Genomic DNA, 25784 nt, shown 5'->3' on the forward strand with positions numbered 1-25784 from the left:
GGGTTGTGGCTGGGTCTTTCAACACGACAATGACCCAAGGCACACAGCCAGGAAAACCAAGGAGTGGCTCTGTAAGAAGCATATCAAGATTCTGCTGTGGCCTCGCCAGTCTCCAGACCTAACCCAAAAGAAAATCATTGGAGGGAGCTTAAACTCTTGTGTTTCTCTGCAACAGCCCAGAAACATGTCTGATCGAGAGATCTGTGCGGAGGAGTGGGCCAAAATCCCTCCTGCAGTCTGTGCAAACCTGGTGAACAACTACAGGAAACGTTTGACCTCTGTAATTGCAAACAAAGGCTCCTGTACCAAATATTAACATTATTTTTTTGCAGCTTTATCACACAAATAAATCATTAGAAAATCATACATTGTGATTTCATGATTTTTCTTTTTAGATTATATCTTTCTCACAGTGGACATGCATCTACGATGAAAATTTCAGACCCTTCCATGATTTCTAAGTGGGGTGTTCATATACTTATTTTTTTCACTGCAATTCTAGTACGGCATTTGCTTTGTTTAAAGTACCTGCATCAATAATTTCCAGTTAAGTGCTGAATCAAGCAGAAGATATTGTCAAATCTCAAGGTGATTTCAAAGTTCCAAGTCCCATTTTAAATGTGAAAAAATCAATTGCTGTTGTACAGTTTGTATATCTATTAACTCTGCTTTCTCTAAAATTTAGTTACAGATCTTCGGAGTTGCTGCTGTCATGAGACATTTTAAAGGTTTGATAAAGGATGGTAAATAAGCAACAAATTACAATGTGATCAGTGTAAGACTGCTGAGCATCCAATATTAGAAAATCGCACAACACAGAACATCAGAGACTTTGTTCAGAATCGTGGCATTTCTTTAAAAAAGAAATGCAACCTAACAGTCATTTTGATAAGAGGTTCAAGAGTTCCTTTCATTTCATTTCAACATTTCAAGTTTATAAACCTTATATTGTTCAAAGCATGAAAATGAAAAATATGTGTTCAATGACAGGTCTACATCTTTTTTTCCATTATCCATTTTAGAGCTGTTACTTAATGTAGGTATCCCGTCCAAATAATAGTAGTTTTAGTTGCATGCATATATCAGCCAAGTGTCGTTCTCAAGGATCACGTGTGGCTTTGCATTTCACAGGATTGTTTTCTAAAACACTTTGTCTTCATATGAGGTAAGTCTTTTAATTTATAATGTATTTTTATTGTAAGTGAAAAGCCAAGTCACATGAAGTTATGTTGAGACTCCTGTCACTTGAGTGACATGTTTGTGTGTTGGAAAACCACTGTCCCTATAATCCTGTCGGACCTTACAATTACTATTTTTGTCATAGGCATGGCTTAAGGAGCTCATTATCTGCCCTCAGAATTAAGCATTTTGTCAGGTGTTTATATCTTTGTTTGTGTTGTGTGTATTGAACTTCTGAAGCCAGATTCTTAAAGTAGAATTCAAAACAAAATTTTTGATCTATGCCACGTCTTTGTACGACTAGCGGAAAGAGGTGTCCCTCTAATACACCATAATGCAGGTCACGAGCTGAATGTCCTTATAGTGCACAACGGCGTGCGTGTGTGTGTGTGTGTGTGTGTGTGTGTGTGTGTGTGTGTGTGTGTGTGTGTGTGAAAGCAGAAAAGATTATATAGGCAATATTGGAAAGCTGCTGTTGGCGGACAAGTCTCAAATTAGGATCTAACTGATGTGGCTAGAAACCCAATGCCGGTGAGTCTGATTAGAAGCACCTCTGTTGTGACTGGACACTCAAATCAGGTGCCTGCAAAAAACAACTCCGTTTTGGCTAGTCACACAAGGCTGGAGACTGCTGAAAAACAACTCCATTTAAGGCAGTTCCTGGAACCGCGTATTGGTGAAGGTTGCTGTCCTACAATAACTGTTTCAATATCCATATATATAAAGAAAGAGACGGTGTCAAGTATTTTCCCTCTCACTATGGAAGAGCCTGGAAGTACAAGTGCAATAGGTTGTGGTCTGGAAAGGAACACCAAAGTGGTGTCACCATCAGAGAAGCTCTACATACAACAATGATACATGCAGAAGAAAATCCAAACACAAAGATGATTCCAAACAAACTGCAGAAAGAGAACAGAAACATGAAGAGGAAGAGACATTTGTTTTCAAGGTCAGTCAACAGTATCTCCCAGATAAAATTAAGAAAAATGCTGTGAAGATAGATTGTGGTGGTACAGCACACATTATGAATGAGATCCACAAATTCACAAAATTTGATGAGACGTTTAATCCAGAAAAACACCACATGGAATTGGGCGATGGAAGCAGGAGAAACAACGTGGCATTAAAACGTGGTGATGCCGAAGTAGTTCTTCAGGACATTAAAGGAAGAAATGTTGCCATCGCACTGAAGATAACATTATTCACCCTAACCTACCCCCAGAGCATAGTCTCTGTGAAAGCAGCCACGACTGACCGAGCCAAAGTGATCTTTCAAGATGGACGAAATGAACTTATCACCAAAGATAGAACTGTATTCTGCATCAAGGAACATGAGCGACTATACTACATAAGAACAGCAAATATCCAGCAACAAGGTGTTGATGACTGTAAATGATATCATGCCCAGAGACAAAGTAAATTTAACTTGTGATGTTAAAACATAAGATAATGGGACACTGCAATGTGGATGATGTATTAAAATTACCAAATTTGGTAGATGGTATGAAACTTACACGTAACACAAAAATAGACTGTAATGTTTAAACACAGGGAAACTTTTACCAACAATAGAAACAGGAAAGCTGATCCAAAAGTTATTGCGCCTCTTGAATTGATACATACAGATTTGTCTGGCCCCATCCAGTCGATCAGTCAAGACGGTTACGGATATGCCATTTTATTCACAGATGATTTTTCAGGGGCAATATCTGTTTATTTCCTTAAAAATAAGAATGATGCTGCATAAGCAACAGAAAAATTTATTTCAGACAGTGCGCCATTTGTAAAATGCTTTAGGTCTAATAACGGTGATGGAATATACAGGCAGTACCTTTCACTCACTATTGAGAGAAAAAGGCATAAGGCATGAGATATCGTCTCCACATTCTCCTCATCAAAATGGAACTGCTGAAAGAGAGTGGAGAACGCACTTTGAGATGAGAAGGTGGTTGCTACTCCAAAAGGCATTACCAAAGGTACTATGGCCTTATGCCATTCAAAATGCAGCTCATATTCGTAACAGATGTTACAATAACAGGACCAAAAATACCCCATATTTTCTGATGATGGGAAGAAAGCCAGACCTCTCCAAAATGTGGGTGTTTGGGTGAGAGTGTTATGCATACAAACATGACCAAAAGAAATTAGACACCAGATGTGAGAAAGGAATATTTGTCGGGTAGGGTAGAAACAGCCCACAAAGAGGGAAAGTGTCAAAACATAGACTGGTAAAATTTATCAAAATGAACTGTGCTGAACAACAGACACAAACGGATGATGAAGATGATTCAGAAATTCAAAGTAACAGACGCAGAAACTGAAATCATGAAAGGACATACCAATCCCTAAATAAAAAAATGAAGTGTTAGTAAAGATGTGCAACTACGTGATGAAACGACCGAAAATGGACGTGCCGAAAACAAAAACAGCGCAGATATAGAATCTAAAGATAGTCAGAAACATGGCTACCCAAGAAGGGAGAGAAAAGCTCCGAAATACCTAACAAACCTTAAAGACAATGATATAACACACACAAATATTGATTATTGCTTCAGGTCTGTATGTGGAGTCCCCCAGACTTACTGTGAAGCCCGGTCGTCACCTGAGGCGTCCAGATGGGAAAACAATATGAGGGATGAACTCCGCTCACTTAAAGTAAATGAAACATTTGATTTGACTCCGTTACCTGAAGGCTGCAAGGCAGTAGGAGGAAAATGGGCATATGCCATCAAAGAATGCACTAAAGGGGGTAAAATCTTTAAAACGAGATATGTACTAAAGGTTATAGTCAAACACAGGGTATTGATTATCATGAAAGATTTTCCCCAAGAGCAAATGTTACATCAGTACGAGCGTTGATGCAGATAGCTGTACAAAATGAGCTCATTGTCCACCAAATTAATGTTAAAAAAGCATAGTTACATGCACCTATAGAGGAAGAGATTTTCTTAGAGCAATCTGAAGGTTTTGAAATGACATCTGAGACAGGAGAGAAGCAGGTGTACAAATTAAAACGATTCCTTTATGGCTTAAAACAATCCAGGAGAAATTGGTATCAGCTTCTACATGATCACCTGGTAAAAGATACATTTGTAAGAAATCTGTGTATATAGAAAAGATAATTTGGGTAGATCTAATAATTGCAGCAAGCAACAATGGCATCCTAAACAAATTCAAAGACACAATGAAGTCCAGATTCAATATGAAGGATTTAGGAGAAATATCATACTTTTTGCGTATTGAGTTTGAACAAGATGAACAAATCAAAATGAGTCAGAAAAAGTACATCTTAAAAATGCTTGAAAGGTTTGGAATGTCAAATTGCAAACCGCGCTACACACCATGTCAACCAATACCAGAAAATAATGAGAGAGATACAAATGAGTTTGTGAAACCCAAGGAGTATCATGAAATTGTTGGCAGTTTGATTTATGCCATGACTTGTACCAGGACAGACATTAGTTGGAAAGTCAGCAAACTGTCACAAACTCTGGCGAAACCAAAATCAGAAAACACTTGAAAGGTACAAGTGACTATGAGCTGTATTCCAAGAAAAATGAGGAGGATTTGAACTTAATGGCCTTCAGTAACTCTGATTGTGCATCTTCAGTTGAAGATCGACAAAGCACCACAGGGTACTGCTTTATCCTAACAAAACGGGTTCCTGCAATATCATGGAAGTCAAAGAAGCAACCAACAGTTACTCTCTCAACTTGTGAGGCAGAAAACATTGCATTGGCTTCTACTACTCAAAAAAGCATTTATCTTACTCAGTTGATAAAGGGCATGGATAACAAAATGTACAATTGAATTACAATTCATAGGGACAACCAGGGTGCTATAGCACTATGCAAAAACCCAGTGAATAGTGTAGGGATTTGCGAGTTTGCATCCTATGCGTGTTCGCTGATGGAGGAAGAGATGACCAATGATAAGGCAAAGTTAACAGCAAATTGATTTATTACAAAGGAATGTGCAATACAGACGTCCTGGTCTCATCTAGGTAGCTGGCGCACACGAGACGTATGTCTTCTGGCAGGATAGCACAAGAAGAAGGCAAGAGCTGCCCGGTAACACAAGGTTTTTATATGTATGGGTCCATGGTAAAAGTGACTGCCCCCCCACCCCCACCCCCGCAATCTGGTCCTGGGCTGGGATGGTACCTTTTGGCTCCTTATCTAGTGTTGTTCGTCTCCACGGCAACACCTGGGAGAGGAGGCTGCCACCAGCCGATTTTCTGTGTATAAAGATCAAGGACAGCCATGGAAGACACTTTATCTGTTGAGTAAATGTATAAGGTCATATTTAAGCAAATAATGAAAGTGCAATAAAAGTAAAATAGTCTTCAATAGACAGACAGAGGTCTAAACACATTGATGTGAAATACTACTTTACAATAAACATGCTCAATAAAGGGAAAATAAATGTTTTTTGTTCATCAGAAGAAATGCTGGCGGATATGTTCACAAAGTCTAATGCAAAACCAAAAATACTGAAGTTCAAAACATCTTTCTTTGGAAAGTGAGCATATGGTTTTATGGGAATGAGAACAAGTGGGGGTTTTGAATTATGTTCTCATATTTTGTTTTATCTTATGGATTTTATTTTGAAACTAATTATGTAGTGGAGGGGGGGGGTTCACGTGATTCACTAACACTAATAAGTTGCAAGGGCGCTTTTCTGTTCTGTTGCATTATGGGATGTATAGTGAGACCGGAAACACTATCATTTCTGTTCACTGTGTGTGTCTTTGGCATAAATAAATATATCCATATATACAAAGAAAGAGACGACGTCAAGTATTTTCCCTCTTACTATGGAAGAGCCTGAAAGGACAAGTGCATCAGCAAATCAGGATAAAGAACACAATGCGCATTCATAAGATGTTAAAAAAAAAGCCTACTACACAGTAAAAATTACACGAATACACACACGCACGAGTCCATCTAAAATGAACGGCGTTGTAGCGACGGAACGTTGGAAATCGGGCTCCCGTTTTTTTTTTTTTTTTTTTTTTGTACTATCTATACTCCTGTTCGGTAGGTGGCGGAAATTTAACAAGCACGAGTCCACAAAGGAAATGCGTCACTGTTCACCCGCGTGATTAAAATGCATGCTGGGTAATTGTACATCCCTTTTCCGGCTGGTACGCCATCGTGTAAGTTGTTTGATACTGTTTTTAAAATACAATCTCTCAAAATCTCTTTTAATACCTATGCATCACTTAACCAATTATTAGACGTTGTGTACACAAAGGAACTGTGAACAAGTGGTGTTGATTATTAGCAGAGTAAGAGTTTCCATTCTCCACTTAATAGCGATACAGTGTTAGGTTTTATCCCAGGCAAAGCAGACGACGCTAAGGGAAATGGAGGATCGTCTTACACACTCACTGGCTCACATTCTACATAAACTTAATGTTATTCAACGGCATTTAATTGGTTACTTTCCGCTACGCCAATCAAATTTAATGGCCAAGTATGTAACAACACAAGGAATTGTTTTCCGGCAGTCGGTAGCGCCCTGTATGACATTGAAGTTGAGTCCTGAGAAGGCAGATCAGACACCACTACCTATACAGAATGAATAGGATAGAATAAAAACTGGACTGCGCACTCTGCATCCATCATTGGTTCCGCCATGGTCAACAGGCTCTGACTTCTGGTCAGGGCAAAAAACATGGTAAAGAAGATGATGCGATAAATGTGTAATTAGCTATGAAGGTTAAGCTGAAACTCTTGCAGTTGCGATGGTCCGAACGATGCCCGTGCTGACAAAACTTGATTAAAGCGCAATTTTAACCTCCCTGTAGTCTGAAACATCCCCTTCCATGCTTCTTCAACATGTGCCATTCGACAAGTTGTCGCAGTGTTTTTGTTCGCCATGGACGTCTTAGAAAGACGAACACAGCAAATGATAGAATTCAGAAACAAATGTGAACGTGTGTGTGCGTACACACATTTATTTACATCATTACATTTTTGACCACATGGTTTTATTGTTCTTTATTAAACCCCCCCCCCACCCCAGATAAAGCAACATGGGGGCATATCGTTATATGCAAGAGTTGTGGCGTAAGAAGCAGTCAGATGTGATGCGCTTCTTGCTTCGTGTCCGCTGCTGGCAGTACCGTCAACTGTCAAACCTTCACCGTGCTCCAAGACCTACTCGACCTGATAAAGCCAGAAGACTGGGATACAAAGCTAAACAAGGTGAGTGAAATGATGTAACGTTCTCCGGTAATTATGTGATCTAATTACACTGAGGATTAACAATTTCAGGGAAAAAAAACATTTTCCAAGATATATTTTGATGTGCTATTTCCTTCAAGTTGGTCCAATATCATCTAATAAACACTAAAAGCATGAAATGCGACTGCATAATTCAAGGACAAAAAAGGATGACGCAACAAGCAATAACTACCCTATTTGAGTGCTTGCTGCCAGACATTGTGATGTCGTTATGCAAATCATGTGACTCCAATTCATCCAGTGAGTTTTTCTTTGGAGGGGGGGTGCCATTGCTGTCGTGAAACGCTGTTTTGAACTCTGAATTCTGGCAGCTATCAGGAATGCTTTTTGTACTGTCACAATATTCTAATTGTTACTTGCAACTTTTATTGAATAATTACTGTGTATCAACTATTGTGTGCACAAGACTGACTTCTGAATTGGGCACTCTCTGCGCCAGTCTAATTTAAGCACTGTGGCATTTTAAGTCTAGTTCCGCATGCAAATGCCAAAAAGTCTCATGACCTCTTCTCTTGGGTCCCCCGCATATAGGTATGAATACTAGATAAACCAGCCATCTGATTGTCGTATCTCAGTGCTCTAGATAAACCAGTCATCTGATTGTCGTATCTCAGTGGCCACCATCTTTGGAATGTCGGTTACCATGCATTTAACAGCAGACTAGTCTGTCATACATTTTCGATGAAGAAAAAAAAAAAAAACTGACTGCCTCACAGTTCTGAAGACCAGGGTTCAAATCTGGCCCCATATGTGTGGAGTTAGCATGTTCTTCCCTTGGCTGCTTGGGTTTACTCCATGCACTCCGGGTCCTTCTAGCATCCCAAAAGCATGGATGGTCGTTCAGTTGAAGACTTTAAATTGTCTATAGGTGTGAATATGAATCCAGTTGGTTTTTTTTAGCTGTGCCCTGTGATTGGCTGGGATAGGCTCCAGCACAGCTGTGACCCTTGAGAATAAGCGGCACCAAAAATTGATGGAGAGATGGATTTCCCGTTAAAAGGGGCAAACTTAAATTTTATTTCATCTTTGCGTTGTTTCAGATTTTACATTTCTTGCGTAAACGTCTTCAATATTTCTAACAAAAAAAACATGGGTAAATTGATTAAACAAATCAAAACTAGGCTCAAATTAGGCAGGCTCGCACCGTCCCTGCAATTCAAAATCTATTTTCCGCCTTATAAGACGCAAAGCTGTGAATTACTGTATATTTTGTTTTACTGGACATGACTGCGCAATTGTCAAAATGGGGAGGTGTAGCAAGGCTTGCTTGCTGATGTCATATGGATGTAACTGAATGGATGCAAGTGGGGGAAAAAAATGGGAAATGTTCTTGGATTTCATAGTGAAATGTCTGAGCACCTGTAATGTGTTTTGGTTGTAACTGAACCTTTCTTTCCACCAAAGACGTCTGAAACCTGGCTGAGCACAGAATACAAGCCTTCATATGTTGGGGGCTAAACCGATTAATCTGATATATGGAGAATCCTTTCCAGGAGTGCTTCTCAAATAGTGGGGCAGTGCGATGCCGGGGGGGGGGGTGACCCTGGGAATGTATTTTTGCGCGGTACTAGAATAAAGTACTTGCACATCCACTACAGTAGTTAGCAGAGGTGGTCTCATTGTCAGTGTGTGTGTAGGGACTATTAGCTGTTGAGTTTTTTTAATTTATTTTTTTCCCCGCCGAGCAGGCAACCTGAAGGACGGTAAACGAACTTAAGAGACGTGAAAAGGCAGAGATGGTAGTCACCTGAAAGCCAAGACGGGGAAATTAACTCTGAATATGTAGCACGTGTGGATGTATGACTACATCGGGAGACGAGGAAAGACTGATATGTTTACTATTCTCTGCCGTGCAGGCAAGGATGGTTGAGTGTAGAGGTTTCACACCGCTACTCCAGGAACTGCAGCTTTTGTGGACTCTTACATATGGGAAGGTTAGCTTCGCAGTACGCATTGTAGTATTGTGAGCTGCTGAGTGAATGCAGTTTTTTTTTTTTTTTTTAATATATATAGCCAGCTCTAAACTGATGAGTAGAGAGAGAGAGATGCCGAAGAAGAATAAGGGAAGGGGTAATCATTATTTTGATCTTAAAAATAACTGGTTCCATCCTATTTTTAAGCATTCCTAAGCACTGTTTTTTGTAGACATGCAATTTGTTAGTGCTGTCTTTTGCATTTCCTCTTCAAAGTATTTGTGGTTTTGGAATGTAGATGTTAAGTTGTAAATGATTTAGCAAATGGACAATGACTTTTTTTTTTTTTTTAATTCAAACAGGCTACGTCATTTACCGTATCCGTGTGCGCCGTGGAGGCCGCAAACGCCCTGTGCCCAAGGGTGCCACTTACGGAAAACCAGTGCATCACGGTGTTAACCAGATCAAGTTTGCCCGCAGTTTGCAGTCAACTGCTGAGGTATGTCTTGCTATGTGAAAAGTATCTTCATCAGAATGAGAGGACAAGAAGTTAACAGGAGAAAGCTGAAAACACCATGCTAGTTGCTGAGCTATTGTGACATGAAATCACAAACAAATAATTGTTTGGGTGATACAGTAAACTTGCCGGCTGAGCTATTGTGATGTGAAGTCACAAACGGAAATCATTTTTTGGGTGATACACTAAACTTGCCGAATACGTCTGGCACAAACACCATTATAGCGGACAGTCACCAACTTTGAAGTGCAAAACAAATAATTGTCTTGAGCCCTACCAACCTTTTTGTTGCGAGCCCTAAATTGCAGTTATGGTTTTCTTTGAAGGGCCTCTATCAATGTATGATAACTCGAGTTGGGAAACGACCACCAATTGAAACTGGGACTCACATTCTGATTCTCCAAGAATTTTTCAAATTAACAAAATTCCAGTTTCCAGGTTTTATGCCTACAGTCCACTGAACCTGAATTGGTAAAAACCAACAATGAATGCATAGGGAGGCGGCCAACATTAGTTTTTAAAATAAATGGCCATTGTACTCAGTGCAACACTTGGAATAAAAAGCAGGAGTGCCTCATGTGTCAATCACAATCTAGCAGTCAATCTCTGAGGGAGTTTTGGTCAATCATGACTGTGTCCCAAAAAAATAAAAATAAAAAAAAAGATGCCATCTTATCATCCATCTAGTTGCTTCATTCAGGTGTGGCCAATTCGTCAGTCTTTCAAGTAGGTAGATTGACATTCACGTTGACCAGTGGCCTCTTCTGACATGTCACTGTGCATGTGTACATAAAGGGGGGTTCGAGCAATCTGGCTTCCTATTTACTGTCTCTTACTTTCTACACGGCAGTCACTGAGATCCCCTACGCCCCTATCGGTAGATTGCAAGAGATTGGCTGCTTAAAAAGTAGATCTTGGGACCCAAATGTGTGGGCAACCCTGGTTTAAAGTATTTGTTTTCAAACTGAGTTGGAGAAAAAAGGGGTCACTTGAGCATAACCCAGTGCCATACTAGCCATTCTCCATCATCATGATTTGGGACAAAGTTACATGAACGCATGAATGACAGTTTATACCTCACCGGGGGGGTAGGTAAAGGATTCAATTTCATACATAATTTTGTTGCCATCTTGGTTAACTTTGTTTAAAAAGAAAACAATCACCAGTTGTGGAAAGTTACTTTTTGTGCAAAAATAGTTAGTTCCAGAATGCACACTTTACAAAAAATTAAAGTCTAAAGCAGCAAATTTTTAAAAAAGCGGTTGGTGACAAAATGCTTGCAATAAGTTAGTAAAAGTTAAGACAGTCACCGTACATTACCTAAAAGGGGCTTGTAAGTATAGATTTAGTCAGCGCTTAATACGGACAAAACTGCTCACGGTGACATTTTTTCAGCATGCACAGCAGTATATATGTCATTGTTGCCTTTGCCCGAAGCATGTTTTAATGATTGAAAGTTGTCTGCAATTTCCTCCTCCTGCTCACTCTCAGAGGGTGCCATCTTGATAATCGTGAGAAATTCTATTTAGGTGAAAACCCACTGGGTGCAGTATGATTTGCCCTCTGCTGCAACATTGACTGCTTCTTCCAGGTAGAGGACGCAATATTATCTATCCACACAATAGTTGTGTACCCGTTGACCATATATACGTTGCAGGCCAATAATACCCCCTTGTGTATAGCTAGTGGCCACCACATACATAAATTGAAAATGGCTGGTGACTTAATTTTGAATGAGAAGTGAGCAGTCAACTCATCTGGATTGCTGGTGAACAAGCCAGCTTGCTTGCATGTACCTTGTAATCTCCTGTAAGATCCTCCTGACCGAAGCTTTTGTTTTTACACGTTATCAGTGCTGCTATGTTTGTCATGGTAATAAAACCAAAAGTTGTTTCCTCAAGTGGTGTCAGGTATGATCTAAAAATTACAAGGATATATATGCATTTTGGGGCTATACCGCACACTATTGTTGGCTGGTGACAGGGTTTCCGCTGCCCCTCACTTGGCAGTAGCTCAAATAGGTTCCAGCACACTTGTTACCCGAGTGGGAGTAAGGGTTACAGAAAATGGATATATTGTAATCATGAGCATTTTTCATGTTAAGAGGGAGTTTTATGTACTACTTTTTTTTTGTTGTTTTTTAACATTTTTAATTCGGGATGACTCAACAGTAAATTTTGATTTACTTCAGCAAGGGCTAACCGAATAAATGTACTTCTCCAAAGTGAAATCATGAAATGAAACAAAAAACAGGTAATGCATAGAATCCAATGTTAGCCTGCAAGCACTGACTTTTCATTTGAAAATCCTCATTATAGGGAATTTTCACGGATAGGTTGCTATTCTGCTTACCAGTTGCTCAGTTGTACATGCTTACAAACTTCAAAGAACTTGGCAGTTGTGATTTTCCAGTCATCCGGAATTCCGGATTTTTAAATGTTCATATAAATTGCTCTGGAAAATAGGGTAAAAATTGCCTAAAATTAATCTGGATATGAGTTGACAACATTGAAAAAACATGCGTTTGAGTTCGTTGTTTTGCTTTCACGAGCGTAGCCATGTTGAGGCACTAACACCAGTAACAGTAACGCCCCTCCCCTTGCATTCTCTCAAGACTTCTCTTATTTTGTGTGTTCATGACATTCATTTACGTGTTTATTTCATAAACATTAACTCGACGACCCTGCTCCAAAACAACAGGTATTCACCCGGAAACAGGAAATGCAAGTTAACCGTACGGAGCATATATGAAAGCGCATGTTCAAAACTGCTTCACGTTAAGCAAGTGCATTTACGTCAAAAGTCATTAACATCATGAGGCATGTCAAAGGAAATTCAGTTACACCAGTGGTGTTCATTGCGTCGATCACGAGGCAGTGACTATCATCCACCTAGTCGCTGGATTCAGGTGTGGCCAATACATTGAGCGCATGCACATAAAGAGGCGCGTTGTAGCAAGCCGGCGTCTTATTAACGGCAGTCCCCTGGTGCGTGCCCCCCGCCCCCCTCCACAACAATGCGTCACGATTGCCGACAGGAATGTTTGTTCCAATGTATCGCTAGGTTGTTACCACTAACGCTGATTATGTTGAAGTAAACTTTCAGCATCTTCAAAACATTGCGAGTATAGACCGTTCGTGTTCATTCCTTGACAGGCCAATGCATTTAACTTGTTCAGATAGTTTGTCAGATCAAGAATTTTTATTGATGAAAAATTTTAAATACCGTTTTATATCATGTTCTACTAATATCAGTTCAATTTGGAAATGATAATTTCTGCGTTTGAAGTTTTAGTTTTCTATTTTAGTTGTGTATTTGTTTTTTATTTTTAGTTATGGTATATTAATCCAGTACATTATTTTAAGGCCATCCCTAATCACACCTGGAACTTTATCTGCCAGCATGACTGACCTCACCCGTACATTTTTCAAATGATTGTGTGTGGATATATATTAAAGGCAACTGATTACACGATTAGTATTACTAGATTTATATCTAAGATGGTGAGCAATGTGGCCGAGTATATCAGTACAACGCGACATAAGTTTGAGACTTAAACATTAATAGTAATTACTACAAATCAACTTCTTTAACATGTTTTGCTGTACGGTGTAGAAATTTCAGGATATATTTTCGTGTATATTATATATCTATACTATACGTATAATGTGGGGGAAAAGGACAATTTTACTGTCTTTTTACTGAATAGTTCACTTACCTCAGTTGTCTTGAGATAAGATTGCATATTTTAATGACAAATGTGATTTTGTGCCATCCAGTGACGGGGGATTGGGGGGGGGGATATCTGGGTTTGGCCCTTGAGGTACTTCTGCCCAATTTTTTGGGGTCAGATTTGAAATTTTACTTTAAATTTTTGTCTGAATTTTGTTAACAGCACCAGAATACACCACAGCCATACATTTATACATTTTTTTTTTCAAAAATTATCCGAAGGGGGGGGGGGGCATGGTGCTCGCATTTGTATTTTCAGGAACGTTCACGAAAGTCCACTTTCATCTCTACACACAGGTCCCACCGTAATTTCAAAATAGACTGCCATTATGTTTTTATCTCAGTGGATTCTGGGTAGTCACATCAAATGTGGCTGTGGCTACCCCACCGTAGTTTTTAGGAGTACCAACATTAGCAGCCCCTGGCAGTGATGGACGCTGTTCAGCCATTTCAAGTCAAATCAGAGTGTGATCAGGGAAATTGAGGGAAAGCAAAAATAATGGTTAATGGTATGAAGAAATGCTGACTGAGGAGCATCAGTTTTAGGGCTTAGGGTTTCATTTCTGCTGCTTCCCTTGGTACTTTGTTTTGCCCGATGTAAATGTAATAACTGAGCGTAAGAGTATAGAGATTGTGCCCCTATGTCATAAAAGCACACAATTTTTGTTCACGTCGCCATATAGCCGGTCAAACCCATTAAGTTAATTCCATTGGGACAAAAAAAGTCTTAAAGCACGACACCCAGAGTTTTGTCCGAGACAGTTAAAGGGGAATTCCAGTGCTTTGCATGAACATTTTGTCCAATAGGTCATGTAATATGCACTCCATTTTGACAATGTGACGTTAAATCCTCTCTCATTTAATAGTGTTTTGAGAAGATTATCGACGACTATGCATTTTCAGGGGCGCTGCCATTTTTGCGAGTCACATGTCATGTGCGCGGATGTGACGTGTAAGGTGCACACCAAAGGCTCGATTACATTATGCCCAGTGCTGATTTCTCTGATTTATCCTCATCTGATGAAGAAATAGCTGTACCGGGAAGACGAAGGACTACTTCCATACAGATTTGAACCTGTGTCTGTAATGAATGTTGAATATTCAGATGGTTCTTCGGGTGGCATGACGCGGAGTCTGACTACTCAGAGGCCTCCACACTACATAAGTGCGTAAACAAAGGCCCCCGGGAGTCCCGGGCCGGCAGCCGTGGGTGGTTCTTCAGACGGGAATGACGCGGAGTCTGACGAGCGAGCAGAGTTTCCAGGCGGCGCCGCCGGCCGCGAGCCGAGTTTCCAGGCGGCGGCGGCGAGCCCCGGACCCCAAAGCTAGGCTGGACCTCATGCCCCGCTCTCGGTGGCGGCGTGCCCCGAACCAAGCTTCGACGTCCATGGAGGCGTTTAGCTGAGTTTCGGTGGCTGCGGAGGTCTTCAGCCTAGCTAGCTTCGGCGTCCGGGGCTAACGAAGCAGACCACGAGCTAAGGCAGAGCTCGACAGCCTCATAGCCAAAAACGCCAGAATAGAGACTGACACATCTGCGCTTGTTGAGACAGGCTGTGTGAGGAGGTTTATCACCAAGGCCAATGCACTCAGAGGCAGAGCAAAGGACAAGAGAGCCACATTGGCACCTCTGCAGCAACAAATAAAGGAGGCACTGGCTAGGCTCAAGAAGTTAAGAGTAGGGGTGCTGAGACAGACATCAGAAGACATTTGTAAATGTGTATATAGTTGCAATTGTAGTTAGAATCTGTTTTTCTGTAGAATGTTATGTGAAATAATTATGTGAAGACATTGACAATGGTCATATTAATGAACTACCACAAGGGGCGACAGGTGATCACTGTCACAGGTACTGAGGTACTGGAACATTTGATGAACCAAGAACGGTTGATGGCACCATTGGATGAGTTTTTTTTTTTTTTCCCCTCACTCTGGATTTCCCATGATGGCCCTAAAAAAAATTCGTGCCGGCCCCTAAAAAGCCCTTAATTTTTTTTTTGGCCCAGACTGAGTATGAAGCGTGTTACAGTATATTGTGTAATTGGATTTTAAAAAAAGATTTTGGATACTTTTGACTTCTATTTTTTTAGGTTTGGATCCAAATGTATTCTCTTGCATGCTATTTTTGGATTTGCAGTAATGCCATTGCTGCTGATATGATGTAACTTTGCCATGGTGGCAGTAATAAAGGTTGTATTATAAAGATTTATGACTGTTCTTAAAAGGTTCAAGTGACTATTGCTATCTAGGATCGTGCAAACACAAATATTACAGTATTGTGCTAATTTCTCTGTACTTTTCTTCTTTAAAGTTGGTTAATCTCCACTAACACGGTTCTTGCCAGACTGACAAGTATACTATATTTAGCTTTTCAACTTCGTTATTGTTCATCCTTATCCAAAATTCAGTTCTGTTCGAATTTGTTTTATGGTTTTGGTCCAATTAAGGACACATTCTTTATCAGTTTAGTTTTTAATGCATTAAATACCCCGGAAATATATTACCACTTATTAGTTTTTCTCATTAAATTTTTATTAATCAGAAATATATAATTTGTTTTCCATTTGTCAGCATCTTATATTAACAGGCATAACAAGCCTCTTCCCTTGGATGACAAAAAAGGTCAAGTAGTCCACCTGTTGCCATTCATATAAAAGGCCATGGGTTTCTCCAAATGTTCCATTAAACCTTGTTTTAAATGTCTGGTGGTTTACGTTGAATAAATCCCATAAACAAAAGCTCTAGATATTTAAAAAAAAATCTCATGTCATAGATTGACATATTCTATGATTCATATCCAGAGGATTATATTGTCCATCTAATAAATTGTGAATTAACTGACCATGCTTCGTTATGTAGTTCATGAAGTTTTTCATTCATCCATATCAACACTTATCTTTTTGGCACTGAACAGCAACACCATGGACTTAAATTTCACTGGATGTGCAGTCACTGCTGACTTTCAGCGTTAATTTGAGGGTGGATTAAAGGGTAGTATTTCTCAAAAACCCTATATATTCTACAAGACACTGGTCACATTTACTTTTGTCTTAGACTTATTTTTTAATCACAAAACCCAGACAATCAAACATCCACTTTCAGTTGTTTTTGGATACACAGGTGTTGTTTGGGTGATTAGTTTTCGTTTTTTTTTTTTTTTTTTTTTTTTTTTTTTTTTTTTTTTTTTTTTAGGTTTTTAAGATATAATGTTCCTGTAATTAAAAACTGAACTTAGACTACTATTGCTTCTGTTCTCAAATAACGAGTGACACATTTTCTGTCCACCAAATCATGGTCTTTATATTTCTGTCTGGGTTTTAATTTGTGGACTAAAACTGTTAATGACATTTTGCAGGAGCGTGCTGGCCGTCACTGCGGTGCCCTCAGAGTGCTCAACTCCTACTGGGTGGGTGAGGACTCCACCTACAAGTTCTTTGAGGTGATTTTGATAGACCCCTTCCATAAGACTATCAGGCGCAACCCTGACACCCAATGGATCACAAAGGCTGTGCACAAGCATCGAGAGATGCGTGGCCTGACCTCTGCAGGAAAGAAGAGCCGTGGGCTGGGCAAGGGCCACAAGTTCCACCAGACCATTGGAGGTTCTCGTCGTGCAGCCTGGAAGAGGCGTAACACTCTACAGCTGCACCGTTATCGTTAGAGCTCATGTCTCTGAATCGTTAAAGAAAAATAAATACCTTTCTATGGCAACATGCTTTTTTGTGCTTTTTACAGAGGTCTCGAATGGACAGTGAAATTTATTGTATGGTGAAATCCTGCTTGATAGCAGTACTTTATAATTCCATTACAATGGGAGCCAATTTTTTGTCCCCCCCTATACTCCCTGGGGTTGTTCCAGCTAAAAGCTAATGTGAAAACTCAATAGTTCAGGGTAAGCCTAATCAATCTATTCCTAAGAGCTATTATGTCCTGCTTAGTGCGGTTACTTGATCAGTAGCAGGTTATTTTTATTACTGTATATTTCCTCCTTTCTGACACAAACAAGGCTTGTTTCTATGCAATCCCATCAATATTGAAGCAGGTTCTGGTTTTTGAAAACCTTTTGATCAAAAACTATTGCTTTATCCTTTAAATCCAATTTGCGCTGACGTCGGCAAATTTTATTCTGCGATGTGTGCTGGTGACAAGTCGCATAGGCTGTGATTGAACTCTTTCCTGTGCACCTCCCCAAAGCTAACAAAATCAAGACACCATTTACTGTCAAATTATTTGGATTGTTCACACACACTGTACAAAGTATTTTCATTGTAGCAATTTCTTAAAATCAGTTTTCCTCCCTAATTGACTTTTTTTTTTTGCAGATTAAACTGAAATGTCACAGCCATAAGTATTCAGACCCCCTGCTGTGACATTTAGTTTTGGTGATAATGGTTGGTGGTTTTGTAGCGCCGGAGAAAAGGAGTCGGAGGCGGAGTGTCGGACGCAGGAACAGAACTTCCTTTATTGTTCGACAAAACACTACTCCATAACGGTGGGAACTCTGTTAACCTTTACTCCGGAAGCGCAACAACAAAAACAGTCCGTGCGGAACCCCGCACCCCAACTCGAGGTCCAGCGGGTAAATTATGTAAACACCACACAAGCCCCCACAGAATTCACCCATAGTCAAAATCCTTGTGCCGTGGAGGGATGATGACCCGACCCCGGCGGGTGTGCACTGTCCATTGAGTCACGGGACAAGGGCTCAGGCGTGGTCAAGGGCACCCCGGCAGGCACAGGGTAAAGGGGGACGACCCCGGCGCGGGAGGAGGGCCAACCCCAAAGGCTGGGCAATGTCCAGGTGCGCGGGTTTGACCCTGTCCACGGAAACAGTCTCGGGTCTACCGCCAATGTCCACGAGCAGGCTCTTATCCCCGTGCTCCAGGACCCTGAACGGCCCGTCGTATGGGGGGCAGAGAGGTCCACGGTGGGCGTCATGACGAACAAACACAAAATCCGCAGAGCGCAGGTGACGGGGCAGCTGGGGTGCCATGTTGCGACGTGGGAACCGGCGCGAACCCTTTTGCGGCCTCCAGCAGGGAGGACCGTTGCCTGGCTGCGGACCAGGGCGCTGTGGCGTCCGGGATGAATTCGCCGGGGAGTTTGGCGGATGAGGACAACAGGTCCTCCTTGGGGGTGCACCGGAGGCCGAGCATGACCCACGGGAGCTTATCCAACCAGTTGCCGTCCATCAAGCCGGCACGCAGGGCTGCTTTCATGGAGCGGTGGAACCGCTCGCAAAGACCGTTCGCCTGGGGGTGATAGGCAGTAGTGCGGTGCAACTTGACCCCCAAACTCTCAGCGACTGCGTTCCAGAGTTCAGAGGTAAACTGAGGGCCACGATCTGAGGAATGGTCGCACGGTGTCCCAAAGCGTGCAACCCACGTGCCGATGAACGCCCAGGCCACGTCTGACGACGTTGTCAAGGAGAGGGGAACGGCTTCGGGCCAGCGGGTCGTCCTGTCCACCATGGTGAGCAAGTACGTGAATCCATGCGAGGGAGGAAGTGGACCTACCAAGTCGACGTTGACGTGGTCAAACCTCTCGGGGACAGCGAAGGGCTCCAAGGCGGCTTTTGTGTCGAGATGCACCTTAGCCCGCTGACAGGCCACGCACGAGTCGACCCAGGCCTGCACATCTTTCTTGAGACCGCGCCACACGAACTTCTGGGCCACCAACCTCATGGATGTTTTCCTTCCGGGGTGGGAGAGGTTGTGGACCGCCTCGAAAACAGCTCTTCGCCAGTTTGCAGGGACCAGCGGCCGAGGCTGGTCAGCCGAGAGGTCGCACAGCAACCTGACGCCCGAGTCACCAACCGCGACTTCCTCCAGGCGCAAACCCGTGTCGGAAGTCTTGAGGGCCTGCACCCCGTGGTCTGAGGCCTGGTCTGCGCTCATGCGGGAGCAGTCGAGACCCAGATGCACAGTGCCCACGATCGCCCTGGAGAGGCAGTCCGCGACCACATTGGATTTGCCGGCGATGTGTTGGATTTCCGTAGTGTACTCAGAGATGAACGACAGTTGGCGTTGCTGGCGGGCGGACCACGGCACGGCCACCTTGGACATGGCGAAAGTGAGGGGTTTATGGTCCACATATGCCGTGAACTCACGGCCTTCCAATAGGGAGCGGAAGTGGCGGATCGCCAGCCAGAGGCCGAGGAGCTCTCTATCGAACCTGCTGTATTTGCGCTCCCTGGGGACCAGCTGACGGCTGAAAATGGCAAGCGGTTGCCAGACGCCGCCGACCCACTGTTCGAATAAGGCTCCAACAGCGTAGTCCGATGCATCGGTAGTGAGAGCGACAGGGGCCCCATGGGTCGGGTGGGCCAGCATAGCGGCACGACTCAGCGCGGCCTTCGTAGCCTCGAAGGCTTCCATCCTCTCGGTCGTCCATTCAACGTCCCGGTTGGGGGCCTTGTCTTTAAGAGCCTCATAGAGCGGGCGCATGATGTGGGCCGCCCGGCGGATGAACCGGTGGTAGAAAGTCACCATCCCCAGGAACTCCCGGAGGCCCCGAGCCGAGCGAGGTCGGGGAAAAGCGGAGACGGCCTCCACCTTTGCCGGAAGGGGGGCAGCGCCGTTCTTGTCTATGAGGTGCCCGAGGAACTGGATAGAAAACACACTTCGCCGGGTTGATGATCAGGCCATGCTGCTCAAGTCTTGCGAAGAGGTCGCGGAGGTGCATCAGATGTTCATGTTCATCCTCCGAGGAGCTGGCGACGAGGATCTCATCCAAATAGACGAACACAAATGGCAAGTCCCTGAGCACAGAATCCATTAAACGCTGGAAAGATTGTGCCGCGTTTTTAAGACCAAACGGCATCCTCAGAAACTCGAACAGTCCAAACGGAGTGATTACAGCTGTCTTGGGAACGTCTGAGGGGTGCACGGGAACCTGGTGATACCAGGTCAACCTTGGAGAACAAGATTTTGCATGCCAGGTGGGCTGAGAAGTCCTGAATGTGTGGAACAGGGTAGCGGTCGGGCGTAGTGGCGTCGTTAAGGCGTCGGTAGTCACCACACGGTCGCCACCCGCCACTCGGTTTAGGGACGATGTGTAGTGGCGAGGCCCACGGGCTATCCGAGCGGCGGACGATGCCCAGACACTCCATGTTGGCAAACACGGACTTAGCGACTGCTAGCTTCTCGGGGTCAAGCCGTCGGGCCCTCGCGTGAATCGGGGGGCCCTTGGTCTCAATGTGGTGCTCGACCCCATGTTTAGTCGTGGCAGAGGAGAAAGTGGGCTGTGTCAAGCCAGGGAACTCACCAAGGAGGAGTTGGTACTTGGTGCCATCCGATAGCGAACTGGAGAGACCACCATAAGTCACCTCATTGCGTACGCAGGCGACCGTGGAAAAAGTCAGAGCATCCACCAGACGCCCCTCTTAACATCCACCAGCAGCCCGTGGGCACAAAAAAAATCAGCGCCGAGGAGAGGGAATGAGACATCCGCAGTGACAAAGTCCCATGTGAAGCGCTGATTCCCGAAACACAAGTCCACAGTCCTCATGCCATAAGAGCGGATAGGGGAGCCATTAGCGGACAGTAGGGGTGGCCCATGAGTCCCGCCAGCGGCGTCCTCCGCAGTGGCCGTCAGGACGCTCCTCTGGGCGCCGGTGTCGCAAAGGAATTTGCGCCCGGAAAGGTTGTCCTTGACGAACAGCAGCCGGCTCTTCGCGCCCACGCTCACGGCCGCTGCGAAGCGTGGGCTTTGGCGTTTCCCGACGCGTCGTAGTTGCAAGGGGCGCGGCACCTCTTCGCTTTCGCACCGACACGGGCATGGAAGTAGCATAAGCCTGTGCCAGCACGGCCGTCGGTGGCGATGGGGCCCCTGCTGGATGCCGCCCCCGCGCCCGGATGCGAGTGACTGCGCGTCGCGGCCAGCGTCTCAGGGAAGAAGCGCTGGGTTGCCAAGAAGAAACGGTCGGCCTCCTCGGCCAGGGCCCGGGGCTCAGTGACAGTACTGTTCGCGAGCGCCGTCTGAACATGCGGTGGCCTATGCCTGAGAAACGGTTCCATGAAAATCAAATTGGGCTCTTCCGTGCCCAGCAGGTTTAGCATCATTTCCATGAGTTCGGAAGGTTTGCTGTCCCCCAGTCCATTATTAGCCAACAGACATCAGGCACGCTCCGGCCGTGAAACCTCAAAAACCTTGAGAAGGTGAGCCTTGATCCCAGCATACTTATCTCGGGCCGGGGGAGAGGATGATTAAGTTCACTGCTCTGGCCGCCGTTGAGCTCCCGAGTGCTGAGACAACGTGGTAGTAATGCGTGGAATCATCTGAGATCCTGCGGAGGGCGAACTGAGCCTCCGTCTGTGCGAACCACGCTGCTGCGGACGTCTCCCAAAACTCCGGCAATTTGAGGATGGCGGTTGCCATGTTCGTTTCAGTCTCAAACGCTGACGTCGGGGTCACCAGTGTAGCACCGGAGAAAAGGAGTCGGAGGCGGAGTGTCGGACACAGGAACAGAACTTGCTTTATTGTTCGACATCAAAACACTACTCCATAACGGCGGGAACTCTGTTAACCTTTACTCCGGAAGCGCAACAACAAAAACAGTCCGTGCGGAACCCCGCACCCCAACTCGAGGTCCAGCGGGTGAATTATGTAAACACCACAGTTTGACACCAATATTGGAGTCCAGCTGTGTTTGATAATACTGATTGCATTTGAATGTACAATTTGTTCAAGTAAATGTTTAAATGTTGGCAATGTGATCTGTATCATTGGTCACATGAATGACCTCGCATTGGCTTACATTTTCACCCACCACTTATTATTTCACCCACCACTTCCAATTGAATAATATCCCCAGGGACTACTGGCATGAATACTGACTTCATTTAATAGCATTACACTTGTGTAAAACTATGCAAAGTTAGCCACCCCTTCAAAATTTGGAGTATTTATTTGTGTTTTTATTTCTACATTATTGAAAGCGCCACAATTCACTCATCACCTTTTTGAATTGCTGGCAGGGTTTGCACGCGTCCCTAAAAGTCCCTAAAAACCCCTAAATTTTCGAAGGTGCATTTAGGGGCTCCTAAAAGTCCTTCAAATCCGTGAAAACCGGCCAAGCCCCTAAAAAGGCCTTCAATTAAAAAAAATCTAAGGGAGGACCTCTACCCCCAAAATTTTCCCTAAAAATTAAATTAATCTTATATTAAAAAAAAAAATAGCGATCCGTCTGGCGTCCAAATCAGACGGAATTGTCAACGGAAGTCTCCGTGATGACAACTAGTCGCCATCTTGTCCATATTCCATTGTTTGTTTCCGTGAGTAGGCATTTCACTCCGTCTTCGTTACGACGTAGCGTAGTTCTTTCATCGATCCAACTTGTATCACGGGGAAGTGCATTTTTCAAGAAGCTTGGGTTGAAAGTAAGGAGTTTGGGAGCTGGGTTCGTCCAAATCCAAAAGATCGGCACATGTTTTACTGCCATCTGTGCAAGCAGAGTTACCAGCTTGAAAAGATGGCCGTCAAAGCGCTGGAGTCGCACCGGAAAAAACAGGAGACACGCTGATTTGGTGAAGACTCTCATCTTCCGTTGGTATGAATTTGTTTCTAAAATATCAAGATAGTGAAACATCAACTTCAGGCAGTGGTACTAGCAGTGCATGTGCACTAGGGATCGCAAAAAACTGCTTACTTTCATCATCAGTTTTAACCGAACAGCTGGAGCAAAAAAAACGGTACCATAGTGGTGTTTACATAATTCACCCGCGGGACCTCGAGTTGGGGTGCGGGGTTCCGCACGGACTGTTTTTGTTGCTCTTCCAGAGTGACGAGTTCACAGTTCCCCCCGTTAGGCGAGTAGTGTTTTGATGTCTGCCAATAAAACAAGTTTACTCCCATACTTTGGAACGTTTCCTCAATGCCACGTTTGATGTTTCTTTAATTTAACTGAATGTTCTTTTGAGTCCAACTACACTCTAACAGCGAAACTTGAAAAAAGTGGAAATGATGTTGAAAAAATAGCGCAATGTGGAGTACCGGAACCGGAAGAAATGATTGGAAATTTTAACCGATTACGAAAGTCGGATTACGGTTTCGGTTTCTAAAAACCGAAAACCGGTTATAAAGAGGAATCTTAGGTTTATCACCGAGGCCAATGCACTCAAAGGCAGAGCAAAGGACAAGAGAGCCACTTTGGCACCTCTGCACCAACAAAGAGGAGGCACTGGGTAGGCTCAAGGAGCTCGAGTAGGGGTGCTGAAACAGACATCAGTAGAAGACATTTGTGTATATAGTTGCAATTGTAGTTAGAATCTGTTTTTCTGGATACTGTTATGTGAAGACGTTGACAATGGTCATATCAATGAGAACTACCACAAGGGGCAACAGGTGATCACTGTCACAGGTAGTGAGGTAAGATCCTCCTGACCGAAGCTTTTGTTTTTACACGTTATCAGTGCTGCTATGTTTGTCATGGTAATAAAACCAAAAGTTGTTTCCTCAAGTGGTGTCAGGTATGATCTAAAAATTACAAGGATATATATGCATTTTGGGGCTATACCGCACACTATTGTTGGCTGGTGACAGGGTTTCCGCTGCCCCTCACTTGGCAGTAGCTCAAATAGGTTCCAGCACACTTGTTACCCGAGTGGGAGTAAGGGTTACAGAAAATGGATATATTGTAATTATGAGCATTTTTCATGTTAAGAGGGAGTTCTATGTACTACTTTTTTGTTGTTGTTTTTTAACATTTTCAATTCGGGATGACTCAACAGTAAATTTTGATTTACTACAGCAAGGGCTAACCGAATAAATGTACTTCTCCAAAGTGAAATCATGAAATGAAACAAAAAACAGGTAATGCATAGAATCCAATGTTAGCCTGCAAGCACTGACTTTTCATTTGAAAATCCTCATTATAGGGAATTTTCACGGATAGGTTGCTATTCTGCTTACCAGTTGCTCAGTTGTACATGCTTACAAACTTCAAAGAACTTGGCAGTTCTGATTTTCCAGTCATCCGGAATTCCGGATTTTTAAATGTTCATGAAAATTGCTCTGGAAAATAGGGTAAAAATTGCCTAAAATTAATCTGGATATGAGTTGACAACATTGAAAAAACATGCGTTTGAGTTCGTTGTTTTGCTTTCACGAGCGTAGCCATGTTGAGGCACTAACACCAGTAACAGTAACGCCCCTCCCCTTGCATTCTCTCAAGACTTCTCTTATTTTGTGTGTTCATGACATTCATTTACGTGTTTATTTCATAAACATTAACTCGACGACCCTGCTCCAAAACAACAGGTATTCACCCGGAAACAGGAAATGCAAGTTAACCGTACGGAGCATATATGAAAGCGCATGTTCAAAACTGCTTCACGTTAAGCAAGTGCATTTACGTCAAAAGTCATTAACATCATGAGGCATGTCAAAGGAAATTCAGTTACACCAGTGGTGTTCATTGCGTCGATCACGAGGCAGTGACTATCATCCACTTAGTCGCTGGATTCAGGTGTGGCCAATACATTGAGCGCATGCACATAAAGAGGCGCGTTGTAGCAAGCCGGCGTCTTATTAACGGCAGTCCCCTGGTGCGTGCCCCCCGCCCCCCTCCACAACAATGCGTCACGATTGCCGACAGGAATGTTTGTTCCAATGTATCGCTAGGTTGTTACCACTAACGCTGATTATGTTGAAGTAAACTTTCAGCATCTTCAAAACATTGCGAGTATAGACCGTTCGTGTTCATTCCTTGACAGGCCAATGCATTTAACTTGTTCAGATAGTTTGTCAGATCAAGAATTTTTATTGATGAAAAATTTTAAATACCGTTTTATATCATGTTCTACTAATATCAGTTCAATTTGGAAATGATAATTTCTGCGTTTGAAGTTTTAGTTTTCTATTTTAGTTGTGTATTTGTTTTTTATTTTTAGTTATGGTATATTAATCCAGTACATTATTTTAAGGCCATCCCTAATCACACCTGGAACTTTATCTGCCAGCATGACTGACCTCACCCGTACATTTTTCAAATGATTGTGTGTGGATATATATTAAAGGCAACTGATTACACGATTAGTATTACTAGATTTATATCTAAGATGGTGAGCAATGTGGCCGAGTATATCAGTACAACGCGACATAAGTTTGAGACTTAAACATTAATAGTAATTACTACAAATCAACTTCTTTAACATGTTTTGCTGTACGGTGTAGAAATTTCAGGATATATTTTCG

The 25784-nt window shown here is 43.1% G+C and overlaps 1 protein-coding gene across 1 annotated transcript; it reads left to right on the forward strand.

Annotated features, from left to right (window-relative positions):
* Positions 1-6186: 6186 nt before the first annotated feature.
* rpl15 (ribosomal protein L15) lies at positions 6187-17300 on the forward strand. Its single transcript, XM_061846086.1, has 4 exons — positions 6187-6337; positions 7210-7391; positions 9706-9842; positions 16945-17300. Exons 2-4 carry the CDS (start codon positions 7220-7222, stop codon positions 17248-17250), a joined length of 615 nt encoding a protein of 204 aa, XP_061702070.1. The 5' UTR covers positions 6187-6337; positions 7210-7219; the 3' UTR covers positions 17251-17300.
* Positions 17301-25784: the final 8484 nt, after the last annotated feature.

Source organism: Syngnathoides biaculeatus, chromosome 1 (assembly GCF_019802595.1).
Source record: "Syngnathoides biaculeatus isolate LvHL_M chromosome 1, ASM1980259v1, whole genome shotgun sequence".
In the NCBI taxonomy this organism is placed as follows: domain Eukaryota; kingdom Metazoa; phylum Chordata; class Actinopteri; order Syngnathiformes; family Syngnathidae; genus Syngnathoides; species Syngnathoides biaculeatus.

Bases quoted from the DNA above. Each gene is read 5' to 3' on its own strand.
- rpl15 (XM_061846086.1), top strand. From the start codon at position 7,220: ATGGGGGCATATCGTTATATGCAAGAGTTGTGGCGTAAGAAGCAGTCA. The intron at 7,392-9,705 runs GTGAGTGAAATG...TAATTCAAACAG, and splicing joins GGGATACAAAGCTAAACAAG to GCTACGTCATTTACCGTATC. The intron at 9,843-16,944 runs GTATGTCTTGCT...GACATTTTGCAG, and splicing joins GTTTGCAGTCAACTGCTGAG to GAGCGTGCTGGCCGTCACTG.